Source organism: Agelaius phoeniceus, chromosome 3, assembly GCF_051311805.1.
Source record: "Agelaius phoeniceus isolate bAgePho1 chromosome 3, bAgePho1.hap1, whole genome shotgun sequence".
In the NCBI taxonomy this organism is placed as follows: domain Eukaryota; kingdom Metazoa; phylum Chordata; class Aves; order Passeriformes; family Icteridae; genus Agelaius; species Agelaius phoeniceus.
This window is the reverse complement of record NC_135267.1, coordinates 80,797,524-80,818,200: the sequence shown is the minus strand read 5'-3', so window position 1 is coordinate 80,818,200 and position 20,677 is coordinate 80,797,524. Positions and strand designations below refer to the sequence as shown.

The 20,677-nt window shown below is 39.8% G+C and overlaps 1 protein-coding gene across 3 annotated transcripts in view; it reads right to left on the bottom strand.

Moving 5' to 3' along the window:
- Positions 1-14,453, bottom strand: part of RMDN2 (regulator of microtubule dynamics 2) — a 46,997-nt gene extending 32,544 nt beyond the window's left edge. Inside the window, exons 1-5 of one of the 3 annotated variants that reach the window (XM_077175718.1) lie at positions 14,320-14,453; positions 13,065-13,531; positions 6,549-6,744; positions 5,483-5,585; positions 1,605-1,665 (exon numbers count right to left, since the gene is read on the bottom strand). In XM_077175718.1, the coding sequence (XP_077031833.1) occupies positions 1,605-1,665; positions 5,483-5,585; positions 6,549-6,744; positions 13,065-13,519 (815 nt within the window). In that variant the 5' untranslated portion in view covers positions 13,520-13,531; positions 14,320-14,453. Of the gene's footprint in view, positions 1-1,604; positions 1,666-5,482; positions 5,586-6,548; positions 6,745-13,064; positions 13,532-14,011; positions 14,165-14,319 lie in introns of those variants that run through there. The other 2 variants (XM_077175719.1, XM_054629799.2) reach the window with 2 other exon arrangements.
- Positions 14,454-20,677: the final 6,224 nt, after the last annotated feature.

The following is a 20,677-nucleotide window of genomic DNA, read 5'->3' as shown; positions in this document are numbered from 1 at the left end:
ATGCAGTAAGTCAGAAAGATGTCAGAAAATAAAGACAAGCCGATAATATATTCAGAAAAAAAAATAGTGAACTATTTTAATCTATAATGTCTATCTATACCTCTAGAAAGACATCAGTTAAACAATAACTGATAAAAACCTCATGTTCACTTGCAACCCAGATACATGAAGGCTGAAAACTGCAAACCATACAAAAATCCATTGCCTGTTACAAGAAGCAGTAGCTTAAAAAATGTAAGATTTTCCTCTTAAACCTCTCAATTTGGCTTTCTGAGCTAACCTCTGGAACACATCTCCTTACACTCATAATTCTTCCCCTGCTAGATGTTCCTGCCAGGACAGGATCTCACATGTGAAGTCCAGAAGACCACCTACATCTCCCTGCACAACATGTAAGGGTTTATCAGGATAGTTTCTGCCAGTGAAGCTGCATTTATACTAGGATATTTTGTCAGTCTTGTGGGCTGAGGAGGAAGGGAGGGGCAGGATTCATACTTGAATGTGATTTTGTGGTTGTTTATACACAGAGTTCTAGCTGAGAGGGGTACACCAGCATTACCCTGAGGAAGTGGCCATGGCTGTGGTGAAGTAAAGAGCAGGAATGGCTTTAAATTGCTTTCAGAAAGAGAGAAAGCAAGACAGAGAATTACCGAATTAAATTACAATGTCTGTGACTAATCAAGTATCTAAACCTGAGATAGCTGACATGTGCTCCCTTTGTTGGCAATGGAGATGTTGTCAACTGAGCCCCAGGAGAAATTCATCTCACCCTCATGCAAGACTAAATGAGCAAAATTGACTCCAGTGAACTGCACTCCAGAAGTGGCTGATTCCTTTAGATTGTGAAAGGAGCCTGGGGTAAAAGTATTTGTTTTAGATATGAAGAAGTTTGGTGAAATCCCATCCCACAAGTGCAAAGACAAAATTAATGAAGAATGTAGAAACCAAAATTCAGAGGAAAAGCTAATAATATTAGAAAAGAAATCAGAAGCTCAGTAAAATTTACTAATAAAATACTAAGGTGAGGAACTATCAGCTAGAACTCAGAAGAATTATCTTTTACCTGATAATGTTGATTTGATAAAAAAATATTGATATTTGCAGAGTTTGTTAGTTCTGGCAAGGTCTACAAAACTAAACTAAGAGTCATGCTTGGAGAAAAACTGTATGATAAAACAAAAATTGAGAAGTTAATTCAAATTTCCATAGTCCTCTACATCTATTTTTAATTATCACAATTTAGACTATTACAAGAAAAGGAAAGCACAATTCAAGGTCAAATGACATTATTTTGTGAATTGTTGAAAGGGAAGGCAAATGGAAAACTATGGCTTCTCTGAGCAAAAAAATAGTGGCTTAAGCAAATACTGTTATGTCCATTTCTTGGTACTTATTGAAGTATGGTTATTGAGTTGTTTCACATGCTATAGTAAATGCTTCACAAAATATTTCAATGTAATTTTTAGTAGCAACTGGTAATAACTGAATTTCATAAAACTGTGAAAAAATATTAATGACTAATTTATGAAACTGATGTCAGGCTGGGGTTTTTTCCTTGAACTTAATAAATGTACACAAGTTTGTAAAAACTTTGTCAAACTTACCACTGGTGACTCTCAGCACTCCCAGCATCCAGCTTAATAGCTTTTTCAGCTTTAATCTTTCCTGTAAATGGAGTACAATATATGAAAGTATTTATTGTACTCTTCCACATTTTAGGTGACTCCCAAGAACAAAGCAATCTGATTTACTCTAGCAGCAAAGAAATTGCTTCCTGTTCTTAGAAACATTTAGATGAACAATGTAACATCCTGGCTTTACTTCATTTACATAGTCATACACTTACATGTAAGTATATATAAACTATACATGCAATTTTAGTATTTTCCTTTACAATCCAGTTCAGATGCAGTTAAATCAGGGAAGGATTGGACTGGACTGCCAAAGGAGGCCATCATGTCTGAAAGACTGAAGAGCCTTAAAAGCAGGCCAGACAAGCACCTGTCAGAAGAACCAGCAAAGCCATTTCAATGCCTTGGGTACAGGAATAAACTAGCTGAAGTTCCTTTCTAGCACAAAGCCTTCCCTTAAGTTCCACTTTTAACTGAATAAAGATGACAGTAGGTGATTTGATCAAACCCACACCCCCAGTAAGAAGTTCAGATGAGATGCTTGCTGTTTGCAGAGTCTCAGCTGCAAGCAATTAAGCTGCACTGACATTTCTGTATTGTAAGTTAACTTCATAAAAACAAAGAATAGCATACACACTCCTCCTACCCAGTGGAATGAAAAATAACCATGAAACTACTGCCAGCTCTCCTGCAGTCTCAAGCCCTCTGCAGCACTTCCAAAAACTGAGATGAAAAAGGCTGCCGCCACCCCCACTTCATGAGAATGAGCCAAACTAGGCTGGTTACTCAACACCTAAGACTCACTTTCATTCCATCATTCTTTATCTCTCCCTGTCTTTTGCTATCATTCATCAGCTGAGGTTAGATGCAGTTACAGAATCACAGAATCTGCTGAGTTGGAAAGGACCTGCAAAGATCATTGAATCCAATTCCTGGCTTGCACAGGACCACCCCAAAGAGTCACACCATGTGCCTGACAGCATTGTCCAAATGCTTCTTGAACTCTGTCAGGCTGTGCTTGACTACTTCCCTGGGGAGCTGTTCCAGTGCCCAACCATACTCCAGTGAATAACCTTTTCTTGATATCCATCCTAAACCTCCCTGACACAACTTCAGGCCATTCCCTTGGGTCCTGTCACTGGCACCACAGAGATCAGTGTCTGCCCCTCCTCTTCCCCTGATGAGGAAGTTGTAGCTGCAACAAGGTTTCCCCTCAGTCTCCTCTTCTCCAAACTGAACAGACCAAGTGACCTCAGCTGCTCCTCATGTGGCTTCCCAACAAGGTCCTTCACCGCCCTCGTGGCCCTCCTTTGGATGCTCCCCAATAGTTCAATGTCATTTTTACACTCTGTCACCCAAAACTGCCCCCAGCACTCAAGGTGAGGCTGTCCCAGTGCAGAGCAGAGCAGGACAATCCCCTCCCTTGCCTGGCTGGTGATGACCCCCAGGACGGGGTTGGCCCTCCTGGCTGCCAGGGCACTGCTGGCTCATATTCAACTTGCCAGTGACCAGGATCCATGGTGCTGCTTCCCAGCATCTCATTCCCGAGCCTGTCTGTACATCCAGGGTTGTCCCATCCCAGGTACAGAATCCAACACTTTCCCTTGTTGACTTCATACCATTGGTGATTGCCCAGCTCTCTGATTTGTTGAGGTTCTCTCTGCCCTCAAAGTACTCAACAACTCCTCCCAGTTTTGTATCCTCTGTGAACTTGCTCTGTATCCCTTCCAGTCCTGTGTCCAAGTCATTTATGAAGATGTTGAAGAGCACAGGGCAGAGAATGGAACCCCCCTAGTGACAGATCCAGTCTGATGTCACCCCATTCACTGTAACCCTTTGTGCCTGGCCCATGAGCCAGTTGCTCACCCATCCCATGATGTGTTTATCCAGCTGTGCGCTGGACATTTTGTCCAGAAAGATCCTGTGAGAGACAGTATCCAAAACTTTACTGATATTCAAAAATATTATATCAACCGGTTTCCCTTGATCAGCTAGGTGGGGTACTTTGTCATAAAAGGAAACCAGGTTTGATAAGCAACACCTTCCTTTCATGAAGCTGTGCTGGCTGCAACCAATGGCTTCATTGTCCTCCAGATGTTTTTCTGTACCTCCCAGAATAATCTGCTCCATAACTTCACCAGGCACTGAAGTAAGACTGACAGACCTATAGTTGCCAGGGTCCTCCTTCTTGCCCTTTTTGAAAATCTGGACAATGTCAGCCAACTTCCAGTCAGCTGGACCTCTCCAGATTCCCAAGACTGCTCAAAAATTATCAGGAGAGGTTTTGAGATGACACCAACTAGTTCTTTGAGGATTGTTGGATGAATCCCATCAGGCCCACAGATTTTTAGGAATCCAGCTGAAGCAGCAGATCATACACAATTTCCAGGTTGACTGGGAATTGATCATTCTTGGTAGCCATGGTACTCCAGCTCAGGACACTGATAACCCCTTGCTCCATTACCCGTGTTGAAGACAGAGGCAAAGAATACATTAAACATCTCTGCCTTGTCCATGTCCCCGTTTGTGAGGCAACCACCCTCATCCTGTAATGGGCTGATGTTATTTGTACACTGCCTATTGCCATTAATACATTTGAAAAAACTCTTTATTGTCCCCCACAGTCCTGGCCAGCTTCAAGTCCAGTCACTGGTAAAAGCAAAAGATTCAGCAACAGAATTTACTGTTTTCATTTACTTTGTGTCATAATCCTCACTGTAGGATTTATGTACAAAGCCAAGTTGCTACTAAAGCAAAGACAGTATCAATTAAGTTGCTGAGACAGTGCAAGTCTTTAGGAATATTTAGATGACAAAAGGATTGGAAAAAGGAAGGACCTTGAACAAACTGAGGGTGACTGTGGAATATGTTACAACAGCATGAAGGCATCACACAGCCTTTAAGGATGACAAAGGACAGCTGAAACTGCTTTGTCAGTGACACTATCACTGCCAACACAACAAAAAGTTAATGAGAGGTGTCACAAAAGACAAAACAACCCAAACTTGAGTTACACTTACAAATCCGATTTGGTGCGGCCAAAAAAGAAGGGGAAATGGAGAGACAAAAGAAAGAGAGAAGTATCCTGAGATAAAGGCAAAATAGATTATTTTAAAAACAGTGCCTTGACTGGAGGAGAGTGACACATTATAGAGAAATGTAGGTTGTAATGTAATAAAAAGGGAAACAAACTGTTCCTCTAGCCAATATCCATCCAGACAGTGAAAGGGCGGGCAATGATTTTAAAAGCAGCCAAAAAAAAGTGCTATGACGGAGAAAATGAAAATCTTGTAGAGATTAAATTGTCAAACAGGACACATGGGGAGAGATGACTGGAAGCAACATCAACTGTCACACACCACTTCTGTTTCTGGTCAACAGTTCCTCCAGATTCACAGAGTTTCATCACCACAAAAGAGACTGCTGATATGAAGGAGTGCTCTCTGACCACAGGAAAGCAGAAAAACAAACCTTGACCCAGCCCCAACATTTATTTATTCCTCTTGCTCTCCCAAAGATGTAATTAAGAAACTGTGCTAAAAACATCTGGGAGTTTTCACATTCTGTATCCATCTGTTTCTCAACAAAATACAGGATTTTCCAGCCATCTGCAGAGACAACAGCCACTAATCATGACCCATTATACTTCTCTGCCACTGATTTTGGATGTCTCATTGAGGAAAGAATGAAGTTGCAAACTGTGGTGGTTTACTTTACAAAACATTACCATTACAGTACAAATGCTCCCATCTATTGGATTGCAAATTCCTTATATTGGAAAACTTAACCAAAGTTCAAAGCATGTTTCACTACATTCATACGGCATTCTTCATAAACATTTTTCCTCTTACCATCAGTTACATATTTCCTCTTCTCCTCAGCATCAGTAGTCATCTCAAACAGATCTCCATAAGCACGTGCAAGCCTCCAAAGAAAGTCCACACAGTTTTCGTACTGAAAGTAGAGGACAGCTACATAATTCAACTGATCAATATGTGATTTAAACAGTTTACTTTCACAATGCTTAAAATTAATAACATGCTTAAAGCAAATAATCAGAAGATGGCATAATTTTTTGTTAATTTTCCATTCTTCTACACACTACTTTTAGTTTCATGTGAGAACCAATTGACCAATCTTCCATGTACAAAAGAGAATACAGCTTTTGGAAATACCCTAGACTGTCTAAAGAGATTTTATTTTATAAATCAGTTTAAACTTCTTTCAGTATAAACATTTACAAGGTAATCCAGCAAAACACAACAAATCCCTGAAGAAAGTGATGTGTATTTTCTTTAGGGAAGCCATAAGCACCACACTCACTCACAATATCCCATTTACCTTTCTTGGTATTCCAATATTCAGATGAAAATACAGTCAGAACTAATGCTTGCCAAACCAGAATAAAATGGTACACTGAATTGAGAACTGCACATCAAACCACCTTTAAATTTTATCTGGAGTTACATATGGGCCCAGTGAAGCAAAAGGAAAAATTCACATGAATGGTATTAGAAAGGTATGAGCAGACAAGATGCTCACAGTTTCAGAACAGTAGGTCCGGTTTATTACTTAATTTTACAGGATTTTCTCACACAAACTATTCCAAAAGCAGCAGAAGTAAGTGTATTTTACATTGAAAAAAGCCCATGATCTTTCTTTCATGGAAGAACTCCTATGTGAAACAAAGCTTCAAGGTTATTGAATCAGAATGGGATATAAAATAGAAGAACTCCTATGTCCACACAACATGAATATTGACACCACTCTGCAATACTGCTTTTTGACTGTATTTTAAAAATATGCTTGAAATTTCATAGTCCATTTCTATGTGCATTTTAAAGCTTGTATTTAGTTCTCAAAAGCAGAGTAAAGTATAAGTTAGTAGCAACATAATATTAAGTTTACCCATAATACCTTGTCATCATTCTCAAGCAGCAGTCTGAAGCCCTCCTTTTTATCAACCTCTGAACCCTTGTGCAAATTGTCCACCTGCTGTAAAAAATTAAGTAAGTCTTCATCTTTTTCTGATTCCACCATGGCATCAGGTGATTTCATCCATCTCTTTTCTTCCTCAGAGTCTCCTTCAGAATCAGTATGAGCGGTAAGGTAACTAAAATCACAGAAAATAATAACCATTTTTTTCTTAAAAAAAAAAAAGGGCATTGTTAAATAAAAAGCAAAAGTTTCAGAGTACAATTTATCCTGGTTGTCCAACTTTAAAGGATTTTTTATTAAGGATATCAAGCTTATTGTTATTATTACAAAACCTTTATCTTCAAAGGATAGCACAGTCATATTCTAAATATAACAGGTAAGTAATTGTACTGCTGTCTGATACTCCATTAAAAAAATGCAGATACATATTAGAAACACATGTAGCCTTGTGTTTCATATGCAGAACACTTGAAATCATTAATGTGTTTTAAGACATGCTCTGTAACCCTGAATAGGCCTCTTCAACTCTTTACCTCTATTTCCTTATTTTTTGAACAAGGAATGAGCTTACTAACCAAAATATAAGCGCTATAACAATCATTTATACAATATTTTCTTAAATACTTTTAAGATCTAAATACAAGCTTAAATACTTTTAAGATCTAAATACAAGCCAATAAAAATAACACCATTGTTATAAATTCCTTATTTCTTCTAAGCATTCTGAAGTTCAGAGTATCTGAAACTGGAAAAGAGCTTATATTGATTCATGATGCTTAGTGCACAAGGCAGTCAAGGGCAAAGAAATATTTGCAAAAGCATAAATATCACATAGAGATAAGCAGGTGGCCTTACTGTCCAAAGTGCTGAGAATATATTAGGGTACTCCAATTTCAAAGAGGAGCAGCTGATAGCATTGTTTTTAAAAAGCAGCCTTTTGCTTATGTACTAAAAATGGACAGAGAAGCTTCATCTTCTGCATTTCCACTTTTGAAAATATTGCTCTGGGGAGAAGTAATACCTACCAGCTGCCAGGTTCAGAGATTTTCTAAATGGTTACTATGAGTATGAAAAGCATGGAATGTACTATACACATCAAGTAACTGAATAATTGAAGTAGACCATAACAGTCAGAATAGTAAAAAAATCTATTTTTTTTTTCAGAAATATAACCAGGAGAGAATGCTAGCAGTCAAAATGAAGGTTATTAATCATGGCTTTCAAATATTCTGTTTTCAGTATGTTCCTTTCAGAACAGATGAGTGTATCAAAGCGGATACACTTCCAGCCTGTAAATGAACAAATGCTTATGAAGCTACAGATGTGCTAGATGTGGCATGACAGTTTTGCTGCAAAATTAACCCAGTGACACCAGAAAGAGGAGTCAAAATACATTTGGATAAAACAATATATACACAGACCATGTGTACATGTTCAAACTGAAAAATACCATTGAGCAGACCAGAGATGGGAAACTTCATATGTTTCTACAGATTTGTTTTACAAAATCTTGATGATGCTGAAGTTGATGACACATTGCATGCTGTATCTTGCAGAAACTATATTCAGTCACTGAACATTTATTTTCATTTTCTGAAGCATGTTTAAAAACACAGCATATTGTTCTTCCATAGTTATTTTGAAGTGGGCAGATATATATCATGGCTGCATTTATAAGAGCCCCAACTTAACCAAATGTATAAGGGAGTTCCTGGGGAGTGGGACAATCTTTTAGCTCCAATACAAAAGTCTGTGATGTGAAGCTTGTTTGGAAAGTATCTTTCCCCACATGGTTTAGAGGCTCCATTCCCCCTAAATAAAAGATAAATTCGCTGAGGATCTGGGCAATTCTGAACCTAAAATAAGGGCACCAGATAATATAAAAGAGCAATAACTAAGCAGTAAAGACAATATCTTTAGTTACAGGAATTTTGGCACTGCATCAAATGCTACCTAATCAGGTAGATATGAAAGTCAGGAATCAGTGTTTTGGAAGTCAGTGTTGGGGTTGTATTCTTTACCTTTGCTGCGTAAACATCTGCTAAAATTTTTATGATCACTACTGTTCCTGTGTTAGATAACAGATAAAAATTATCATTAGAAAATGCTATTCTCCCAGCAAAAATATAATGGCCAGGTGACAAATAGAAGGTTGGGCTGACACCCAAGCCCATTGGGCTGTCAGTCCAAACAAGCCCAGCAGAGATTTCCAGCAGCACTATACCAAATGTCATGACAAAACATCAAATTGAGGCCAAACATCAAATTCACATGACATCAGGTAAGTCATATATTTATTGGGAGACTCATAGAAAAAGTGTGAAGTAGGTCACTATCTAACAGACCATGAGAACCCATAAGGAGTTAATTACAAAACAGCAGAGACAGCAGGGTCATGTCTTACCCATTCCCTCTCATGTCCACTGTACTTGCAAACTCTCCTCTATTTACCTGCTTTATGAACCCTCAAAGTATTTAAATGTGGAACAGACCCTCTTAAACATTGATTAGAATGTCATAAATTTCAATTTACTTGTTGGGCAATATCTGCCTTCAACAAAGCAGCTAACAGTCTTATATATCTATGCACTCTAAAGCACTGAAATCAGTACTGACACAAACAGAATTGGAGATTCTTCTTAACAGTTTAAAAACTCTGGGACTTTAAGGACTGATAATACTACTCCAAAAAAGAAATAAACAGAAAACAAGGACTAGTCATTGTTGTTCATTTCATAAATATTCCATACAATATTCCATACAGAAAGCTGCAATATTACCTGGTATTTTCCTGCAAGAGGTTTTATCAGATAATAAACAGAAAAGTGATTTACAAGTGATAAACACATTGATCAGTATTTGAAAAAACGGAAGAATGTTTAAAAAATGTCCAGAGTCAGTGCCAACTTGTTTTCACCTTTATTACCAATAGATTTTAAATAAAAGAGAAAAACAGTGATAAGAATGTGAGGAGCAAGGATCAACCAACAGGACTCAGTTGTATCACAATGGACTGTTCAAAGTTCAAAGGACAAATGGAAAGTGTGCTGGAGACTCACCCCACTGTGGCTAAGCAGTTCAGTAAATCCCAGCACCCAGTACTGGATTAAAACAAGCTACATAGTATAAAACACCCCTGTGGTATAAACACAGTTGGGTGGTTCAAAAACTGTGTTGGGGTGTCTGTAAATTGGCAGACACTGGGCCTAACCAGGTATCATTTATTCACAACACTTCAGCTTTTACACAGATCAAATATCATCTGTCATCTCCCTGCCAACTTAGAAGAAAAACACAAGCTGACACAAACACCCTCTCATTTGCTCTGGCTAATTCCACAGAAAGGTGATTTTATGTCACAGATGGATCTGGATCAAATTTGCACTGTATGATTCAGCATATCCATCAGTAATGATAAGTGGCTTTCAAGGAAAGGTTTGGCAAACTGGATTCTTAAGCCAACTGAAGGTTGCATTTAAAATAAATGAACGGCAAAATAAATTAGAAAATGCTAAGTGAAATGATACTCAAAAGCAGGCAGGGCAAATTTCTTTTCCTGTTGACTAAACTATTTCAAGGAAAAATTATAAATAGAGCATCTATCAGAGAAGAATTGACTGAAGTGAATCTTTCTGGTGCCTGATGCCAAATGCAATTTGAAGAGCTTGGATGCTGGGCCAGCTGAAGACGGGCTCCAAAATGACACTGATGTCCAGGGTTCATCACTGCCATATCAGGGAGGAAATAACTTGAAAATCACAAAGAGGAGAATTCGGTGACATGTTCCATTCCAGGTGATCATCTAGACACAATTTATTGCATTTGTAAATAAATGAGTGCTTGTTACACATTCTCAAATATTAAACATTGAAGTTTTCACTACGACATTACTGGAACTGAAACAAGCTAAAAAAAAAAATGGAATACAGAGAAGCACACACTAGAAACCACAGACTCTTTACCATTTAATGTCTCATCTATTCAGTGCACCTTCCATTCACACTGTCATTATGTAAAAACATAGCTCATTTATTAAAACACACAGGACATTTCTCCACTTACAGAAATACATAACTTTTGAAACAGAAAACTTCTCTTCCCAAGGTGTTGAATACCAACAGTGACATTGAGAATATGCTCAGAGCAGATCAAAGCAGTGAGGGCCTTATCAGAGACTGTCAGCTTCCAATATTTAATGAAAAAACTAGGTAGTACTAAAAGCTTTTCTGGAAGAAGTTTACAAACCTGAAACCAATGTAGTCATCCAGCACAAATCCATAAAACTCTTCAGATTAGCTTATCTGTCAATTCCCAGCACCTACCCATTTGTCAATTAAAAACAGAAGTGCTTAACTCAAGTAAAATTCTATCTTCTAGATCATGAAATTACTGCTGAGGCAGTGAAACACAATGCACTTTAGATGGGAGTATAGAAAGGTGAAAAAATGTTTTATCAGTAACAAAGAGCAAAATTTTTTTTCTGTAGTGCAAAAACAAGCACCTGAATGCACCATTGTGTGTGGAATTAGCCAAAAAAGAGTATAAAACAATGTGCATGGTGTAATGCCTACAGCATATGAAGCAGTGATGTAGAGTAACTGGAAAAAACCCAAGTCTTGCTATTGACCCTCCCGGCCATGCACCAGTCATTAAAGTTACAGAAGACCTTGGGAAATGCTGTATACACTGCAACTGTACACATTAGGATTAACAATCTATTTGCAAGAGGAAGAAAAAAAATACTATTTACTTAAATGAAATCAAATTATCTCAAATTTAGAGAAGATATGAAAAACAAACACATCAAGTAAAACGTGTTAATAGGAAAAAAGCCCACCTTTTTTCATAAGGGATTGAAAAACAGCATTGGGAAAGAACATAGCCAAATGACTAATGCTAACTGTAACCTTGAATTATCTTCCTTGCTTCTGACTGTACACAAATACTTGTCAGAGAAGGTCTCTCTTAAGGACACACTCAATGCTCTTGCACACTATAATCACTTGTATTGGATCACCGCATCAGCTTCTTCGTCACACACAAGAACCTGAAAACACAAGTCTCCTTGGCTTGTTTTCAAACAGCAACACATCATTCCTGATCAAAAAACAGGATTTCCTCAAATAATAAATAATGACAACAAATAATAAATTATAAAAACGTGTGGAATAACCCTTGCATTGTGCCTGTGGACCTGGTAATTCATAAACTGGTCCCTTTGCCTTATCTGCATCTCTGAATATTTTATCCATAACATGAAGGCCTATGCAAACCAACCAATGGATGAAATAATCTAAGAAATGAAGAGAACGAAGATGTTTCCACACCAGAAGAAGGAGGACTCTGGTTGAATACTTATGCCAACCCCGAATACTTAAAATAAAGAACTGGTTCATAATAGAACTGACAAGTCTTAAAATATGGTATCAAAATATAAGACTTGTGAACCATGTGGGCTGGAATGTAACACAGAAAGAAATTCTGCTCACAGGAACTGAAAATGAATGTGGAGAAACTGTTAAATATAGAATTCCATTAATATGCAGCATGTTAGCTGTCTCCAGAATATTACAGTTAGTTAAAATATTTTAAAGAGAAAAGGTGACATAAGATGGGCAATTTACAGACATAATGCTGCCTACACAGACGTGTAAGACATGCTGAGAAGTAGCTCAAAAAACTCAGTTGCTATAAACATAGTATTAGTAAATTGCATGTAAGTATCTAATCTGATTATACCAAAACAAAGTTGTAATTACAGGAGATTAATGTCAAGACAAAAATATAGTGCCTCTCCTGGACTCCTGATACAAATCATTCCTCAGCATGTTCCTCAACTCATGAGAATAAATGACCCTATTAACTATAACGTGACTACAAGATGTGATCAAAACTAGGAACTTTCCACCTGACTGAGTCAGTACTCTAAATTCCTCATGGTCACTTTTTGAGCCACCAAAGAGTGTATACAACAGCTCATATACATAAACATTGCCACTTGTACAGAAGTTCTCTCAGATGTAGCTTCCATAGTACGCAATGCCTCTAGGCAGAACACGGTAATAACTCATCTGTGAGGCTGATAAAAAACAATTATCAGGAAAAGCACATGAGCATTTGTACAGTTGGAACAAACTCTATCAAAGACACTTTGCACTAGAAGAACTTTTAAAATTACACCATTATTCTGAACTTTGCCTCTCATTGCATAGCTATGTAGCAATACTGCATCAGTGTTACCAAACACACTCTTAAAAAAGAATCTGTATTATGCTTGGCATTAAGCCAAATTCAGCCATCGTGCAGACTCAGAGATGGTCACCAAGAGTCTTCTCTGATCTAAAAACTGTTAATCTGAACGTTTGTAATTATTTTTCCAGAAGTATAAAATCTGTATCAAACTTTTAAAAGGCTCCTGTTTACAATTTCATATAGGTAATGATGCAACTTGCACTGCATGTGTACAGTAGAATATGCAGATTATTATTAACTCACCCTCCTTCACTTTCTGCCTCCTCAGAGCTGGTAGTTTCTCTTGCACTAGGAGCTGTCTCTGCTTTTCTCCGCCTTGTTGCTCTGTGTGATGGGCTAACTCTCTGAACATCACCACTTCCTTGAAGCTCATTTCGAACAAGCTCTTCAAGTTTTGGAATAGCTTCTTTCAGAAATTCCACCTCTCTCTTCAGTTCATCCACGCTTAGTAGCAGGCCATTCAATTTTTCTAGTATCTGCAGTTGCCTTCCATGTAAAACCATTACTGCTCCTTGCTCATTAGGAGCCTCATTTGGCAAGACCACAGAATTAATTCTGTTACCTATATCCTGGAACCCTCGAATACGCACAGCTGCACCAGGCTTTCGGATCTTGCGGTAACAAACCAGCACCAGGCTTAATCCAGCGGTCCCTGCCATTATGCCCAGCATTAGTCCTCTATTTTCGAAGGGAGACATTTCTGCACACTCCTAGAATTGTAAGACAACAATAAAAGTTTAAGATGTTTCCCAGTGCTCTATGCAAGCGACTTGCTCTGCTCTGAAACCACGAAAGGACAAGGCAGGAAGAACTGCAGACACAAATTTACACTTTTTGCAGGTTCTGCAATAGGAGGCAGCAAAAACAAGCTCAAAGTGGGTTTGGGGGTGTGAGGGGCGCTGGCACGTGGGCAGGACCGAAGCCTTCACTCTTAACCGTCCCGGCATCCTGGGATTTTTTTGTTTTAATGCGAGAAACTCATATAATCGGATTTTCCGCCACCGCAGAGAGGCGGAAACCCAGCTGTCAGGCCGGAGCGCCGCCCGGAGGGGCGTCACGCCGGTCCCCCAGCCCCACCGCGCCGAGGGCTGCCGGAGCCCCGCGCTCGCCTCCTGCCCACCCGCAACCGCCCCGGCCCCGGCCGCCCCGGCAGCGCCGGCCCCGAGCCCAGCGCCGCCCCCGCTACGTACGTACGGCCGGGCCGGGCCGGGTCCGGCCAAGCCGGGAGCAGCAGCGCGTCCGGCCCAGAGCCCGCAGCTCTCCCGCCGCGGCACAGGGGGCGGCGGCGGGGCCGCCCCGGGGCGGCGATACCCGGATCGAGGGGGCCGGGCCTGGGCCGCAGCGCCGGCCGGGCCGCCCGGGTGACGCGCGCTGCCCGGTGGAGGAGGGATCCCCGCAGCGCTGGGAGTCCCGGCGGGCCGTGCTGCTGCTGCTGCGGGACGCCGGCTGCACCTGCCACGAACATGGCTGGAAATAGGCCGTTCTAGAGCAAGTGTACCTGTTCGTGTGTCTGTCCTCAGTCTGGTGGCCGCTCGATTTCACCGGTTTAACCTTTTGCTACTTCTAGGCCACAGAGAAATTGTGTTTCCACTGCATTGGTGGAGACCTGAAGCTGCAAAATCACGGAGAGACCCCGCCCAGTTTCCAGGAGGACGGGCAGTCCCGGCACAAAAGCCTCATTGCAATTTAAGCCATCTAAGGGCCCAAAGCTGATTTTACCAAAGTCCATTATGGATTCCTCAAAGCCTGGAGGAACTTACCATAGAGTGATAGAATGGTTTGGGGTGGAAGGGAAGCTTAAAGGCCATCTAGTTCCAGTCCCCCTGCTGTGGGCAGGGACACCTTCCACTAGAACAGGTTGCTCAGAGCCCCCTCTAGCTTGGCCATAAACACTTGCAGGGTCGGGGCATCCACAGCTTCCCTGGGCAATCTGTCCCAGTGCCTCAACCACCCTCACAGTAAAGATTTTTGTACTAGTGTCTAATCTAAACCTATTCTCTTTCAATCTGAACCTACTTCCCCTTGTCCTGTCACTCCATGCTCTTTTAAATGGTATTGCCCCATCTTTCCTCTAAGTTCACTACAGGTCCCAGGCCACAATTAGGCACAACAAAGCCTTCTCTTTTCCAGGCTGAACAATCCAAGTTCTCTTAGCATTTTTCATAGGAGAGGTGCTCCAGCCCTCTGATTAACCTGGTTTTCCTCATCTGGACTCATTCCAACAGATTAATGTCCTGTGTTGGGAACCCTAGAGCTGGGTGCAGCAATGGAGGTGGAACCTCACCAGAACAGAGGGGCAGAAATTGGATTTATCAGAGTGTAGAAGGTATTGCTCCTGTGCCCCATCTGAGATCACTTTTATTGGTGACTCTCACAAGACTCTCTTTGCCCTTTTATGACAAAATGATCTGACTCCTGTTTCTGGCCTTGGATGGAAGAAGGATCACCACAGACAACTCTCTCTGACATTTGTCTTGGAGTGGCAAGATCTTGAAGGCTTGTGGAGAGCCTGTGCACAACATCCTGCCAGAATTTACAAGCATAAAACTCGTGTTGTTCTGTGTGAGGGCTTAAGGAAACCATCATGGATACCGCTGTGTCTGTGCAATGGAAGAACCACTTCAGCAGCTGAAATTGTCCTCAACCATAGCAATCAGAAACAAAGGAACACAATTCTTAAAAAACATACTAATTGCCTTTAAAAAGTGAGCAGACTGCTGTTCAAAACAAAAAAAGTACCTGAAACAGGTACCAAGAGCTCAAAATTTTTCAGTCTTAGTACAAATTAGCAATTGTAAATCAGTCTAATGTCTATTTATCATCAAACAATTTAGTTTAAATCAATTACAGCTCTAAAATAATTTTTCATTAAGATCCTGAGGATGAAATTACCCTTATGAGACCAAAATACAATCTGAGACAAAGGTAGAAATTTGCTAGAATGAAGAAATGAATACTGTTTCAGTATTTTGCAGGTTTCCTAGTTACAATATAATAATAGCAAAACAAGGTGTAATCTGTTTATATGTTTGTAATTTGAAATTTTTACACAAAGGATGGAAATCTCTTCAATTTTATGGAAATCTCACTAAACTCAATTATTTTAAGAAATTTCACTATAAGTAATGGTTTTAAGATACACAATCCCTCAGTGTTTTAAAATGGAATAAGAAAACATAAATTTCCATGTGCTGATAGTGTTTCAAGTGTTCACAAATGGTAATATAAATGTGTTGGAAAACCTTTAATTTTTGTTTTCCTTTTTTTCCCAGTATATTCTGCCAAAATCTTTCCATAAGCCAATTAAAACAGGAAAAGATTTTTAAAAGAGAATTAATTGGAGGGCAAACATAGCACGGAGCTGAAACAAAATACTACGGATGCAAAAAGCTAAATGAGTATTTTTGAAGATTTTTCAAGGTGACTGCCTCAGGCTGCAGGCCTTAGACAAGGAGAGCTGTTTTCAAAAATAATGGCCCAGGAGAACTACCATCTACAGCTGCCTGGATATGTAGCAACTATGAAAATCAGGTCACCTGTCTGGTCCCAAGAAGCTATTGCATATGTGTAGAAACTTGCTGGAACACAGCAGCTTTCCAAGCTGGAGAACTAAACATCAGTTTACCTAGATTTGACACATAATTCAATTGGCCTAGATATGACATATGTGCTAAAAAAACTGAAATAAATGTTTTTAGAAAAGTACTGTTCTTTTGCATATGAATTTTTCCTAGTTAAAAAAAAACTTTGTTCCTGAAGTCCTAAGAAACAAGTCCAGACAACCATCTGTTATGAAATGGTTAGCCCCAAATATTTTTAGTGTATTTTCAGCCTTATTTCCTAAGAACACAAAGTTTATGCCCCCAGGTTGTCCATGTGTTGTCCTTCTGACAAGCCATACCATGACACTTTCTCCACCCACTAGCTTCTGAACATGGAGCTTAATTTCAGCCAATTGTGACAGAATATGTCAAGATCATAGAATTGTAGGATCATGGAGTGGTTTGGGTTGGAAGGCATGTTCATGATCATCAAATTCCAACTGTCCTGTGATGGGCAGGGACAACCTTCACTGGAACAGGTTGCTCAGGCTGCATCCAACCTGGCCTTGAACACTTCCAGGGATGGGGCATCCACAGCTTCCCCAGGCACCCTGTTCCAGTTCTCACCACCCTCTGAGTAAAGAATTGCTTCCTAACATCTAATCTAAATCTCTCTTCTTTTAATCTAAACCTACTTGTCCTGTCATTATTTGCCCAAGTAAAAATCCACTTTCCCTCTTTTTTTGTAGACTCTTTGAAGTATTGAAAGGCCACTCCAGGTAGTTTCAAGAAGGCCAGCACTTTGGAGTGGCAAGACCTTGTGAATATCCTGCCTCCCTCCACCCCCAGCCCCAGGCAGATGCACAGGAATGAACTTAGCACACCAGTGCTGCAACACTGACACACCTGCACAGGGCACCAGCCTTCTTACAGCACTATTTTTGTAAAACCAGGACAGGCAGTTTACTGGTCTTTTGGGAAATGTTGAACTTTGGACAACACTTTTGTGTCATTGTAGAAAAGTTAGGACATTATTGAGTGATTGTGTTCAATGGATCAGAGAGCCATTACATAGTAAGTAATTGATGCATTCTGTTTCCAGACAAGGTAAGCGTAATCTACCGGTGGTTTCACTTCTGTATGGAAGGCATTTGTGTTTTACAATTTTCATCATTTTCTTTAGCTGTAATTCTTCTGTCCATTTTCTTTCATGATATGCTTTTCTTTCTGAAATGGCCCTCCCTCCCCCACCCCCAAGAGATTAATCTATTGCTTGTAACAGATACAGAAACCTTTAATGAGCTAGTAGCAGTTCATACTTATGACTTCAGCAGTTGTCTTGTAGGTGTAAAGTCAAATATTGTTAATATGTCACCAAACATTGTGAAAGCTTAAATACCTTTGACCAGACTTGCAACCAGCCTGCCAGAAATCCTGTCTGGAAGTCAGAACAGTCAGAAATCACTGTTCTGTCAAGTTTGGTTAAATTCTTCTGAAATTTTTGCTATAAAAATAAAGTTATATCTTACCTCAAAGGGAAACACTCACTGTCAGACTTGTCAGTATTCTCTGCTGCTTTTGGCCTGAACAGTTGTCCAGTGCCCCTAATGAGAAATTAATCAATTGAAGTTAAAAGGAGATGGGTAATAGCATCCTGATCTTTTCTGTTTTCTTTAAATAAAGATATACTGCTTAGCACAGTTCCCTGGGGAGATGAGGCTGCCTCTGCCTTTATGTCACCATGCATGCAAATGTAACTGTACCTTTCCCTCCTCCCCAGTATTTTTGAATCTTTGGCCAGTCTTAGTCAAATTCAACAGAGAAACTCTAACAAATTTTGTTAAGGTAGTTGATCTTTTAAAGAAGAAATTTCTGAATTAGAGTCATTGCTATGGGGAAGATCGTTTATCCCTTGGTGCAAAACTGAAAATCCACACAGGAGAAAAGCATTTTGCAAGGACAGGAAAAGCTAAAGCTGAGCTCACATTTTATCAGATGTGAACAAACAGAATTACAAGTTATAACCTGATAGGAAACCTGGCTTCATTAGTTCAACTGCACTCACAATCATCTGTTTATTTATTTATTGTGTTGATAGGATCCAGTGCTGCATTTTCACCTAAGTACAAATGGTCACTGATGGCATGGCTTTTCAAACAGCAAAAGAAAAAATGTACGTACTGCTCCTGCTTCTTTGTGTCTTCAGGAATCTCAAGGACATTATCAAAATGTATTTATAGAAGCTCTGTTAACTTTTTTAAGGCCAAGGTAGATGATTCAGTTTCCTTGATGTAAGAGATGATAGCTGGCAGTCCAAAAGAGTTTGCATATGTTGTGTTGACAACAATAGGAAAAAATAAGCAAGGCTACATCTGATGTAATTTCACAGCACTGCCTGATTTCTTCACAAAGAGAAATTGTCCTTGTAGTGCCTGGGTAAAAAGAGGAAAAATATATGAACAGTCATAAAAAGAAAAACAATATGTGTGTATAAAAACATATTTTAAATGTATATGTATATGTTCCTTGGGAGTTAAAACTCAAAGAGAATCAATGTTTTTATAAAGATGTATGTGCACACTGTATTCCACATCACCCACTGTATTTTCTTTTACTGAATGAAAAGTGTCCTTTTTTCAGCTTCTCTATAAATATGCTATTTCAGAACATACTGAGGTATTTTAAAGAGCTTTACTGTTTCCACCTGCAAAGGGCAGCATGCCCCTTCCTGAACTCCAGTAAATATTGCCTGATGGCCCTAGGATTTCTACAATTTCACATTAAAAAATCATCATCCAGGTGACGTGGTCTGTTCTTCCATCATTTCTGTCCCTCTTCTCTGTTACCTCTTGTGAGCTTATAAAAAAATTTCCTTTCTGATTTCAAGTTTCCATCTAGGCCACTAAGGATTTGTGTACATTAGCAAGCACTGGGGTCTGACAGGAGTGGGTGTCTGGGCCAAACAGCTGGTGCTGATGCCATGACATCCATGCTGTGCCCTGGGCTAACTTTTGCCAACTCCAGCCTGATCACAGGGGCTGTGTGCCTGTTTGTGGCTGCAGTGCCTCTGCTGTGCTTCTGCAAGGGATATTCCCAAAGTGCAACCAGGTGTTCCATGCCTGGTACGCGGTGAAGCAAAGCTTGCCAAGCTGGGACAATTGGGAGATTTGCCTGCGAGGTGCACACCTGACCCAACCCAAAGCATTGCTGTCCACATACATATTTACACTAGGAGAATCTGATGTGGCTTCCACCACCATTCAGGGCAGAGTGAATACAGCAGGAGTGCACCTCCCCCCAGCAATTGCTGAGTGCTGGCAAAGGGGCTCCTCCTTCATCGTGGGAGCACTTCTGAACAATGACAATCAGTAAGTGCAGCTAAAAGCACCAGGAAAAGTGGTGAAACCAGGTGAGTTAAGGAGAAGCATAAACAAACACCTAACCACTTAAGAGAGTTTTGCTATATACAGTAACAAGATTATTACTGTATGCAATGCACCCACACATACACACTAACAAAAATATATTTATGTACACAGCATTTTAGTTTTGCAGATGGTTTCAAGACACCTGATGTGCTTTTTCATAAGGAGATAGGTGTTAAACTAAAATGTAAATGTAGATTTTAGTCCTTTAATTGATGTTTGCAGCCCATCCTGGTATTTAAGAAATTTTCCTTGTGATTCTGTGCTGCAGATTCCTAAAGAGTAAATAAACCAAGTGGGCTTTCTGAATTTTGGAGAGATGGGCTCACAAGTCCTTTGCTCATTCATAGTTACAGTGCTGCTATCTTGTGGCAGCAGCAACTGCAACACTTGCAAAATCTGATATTGAGTCATTGTCAAGAATTGCAATTATGGCATTTAAATGTTTGCACGTTTCTTTCTAATTTAGAAAAACTGTGTTTGTGTGATTATTGCATTATGTTATATGGGGAACCATTATTCAGTGTGGTCCAGAATTTTGTCCTGCATTTCAGCAGAAGTAACAAAACCCCTCCCAGGACATTCTGAAATATTAGCAGTGAAAGCAGCGAAACTGTTTCTTCTATTGCCACCTCTCAGAAACACTATTTAAAGCTATTGCATGTCTGTGCAATGTGCAATTTCAAAAATCCATATCTAATGAAAAGATAGAAAAGTATCTCAGGCAACATTACAGTATTTCTATGAAACAGGCAGATTTTTGGCCAGGGTAGGTTTTTTTAGCTGCATTTTCATTGGCATGTGCTTTGATAGCCAAACTGAAATACCAGAGTATGATTCCAGAGCTAGGAAGAAATTGTACAAACAACTGAAACATGTTTTTATTTGG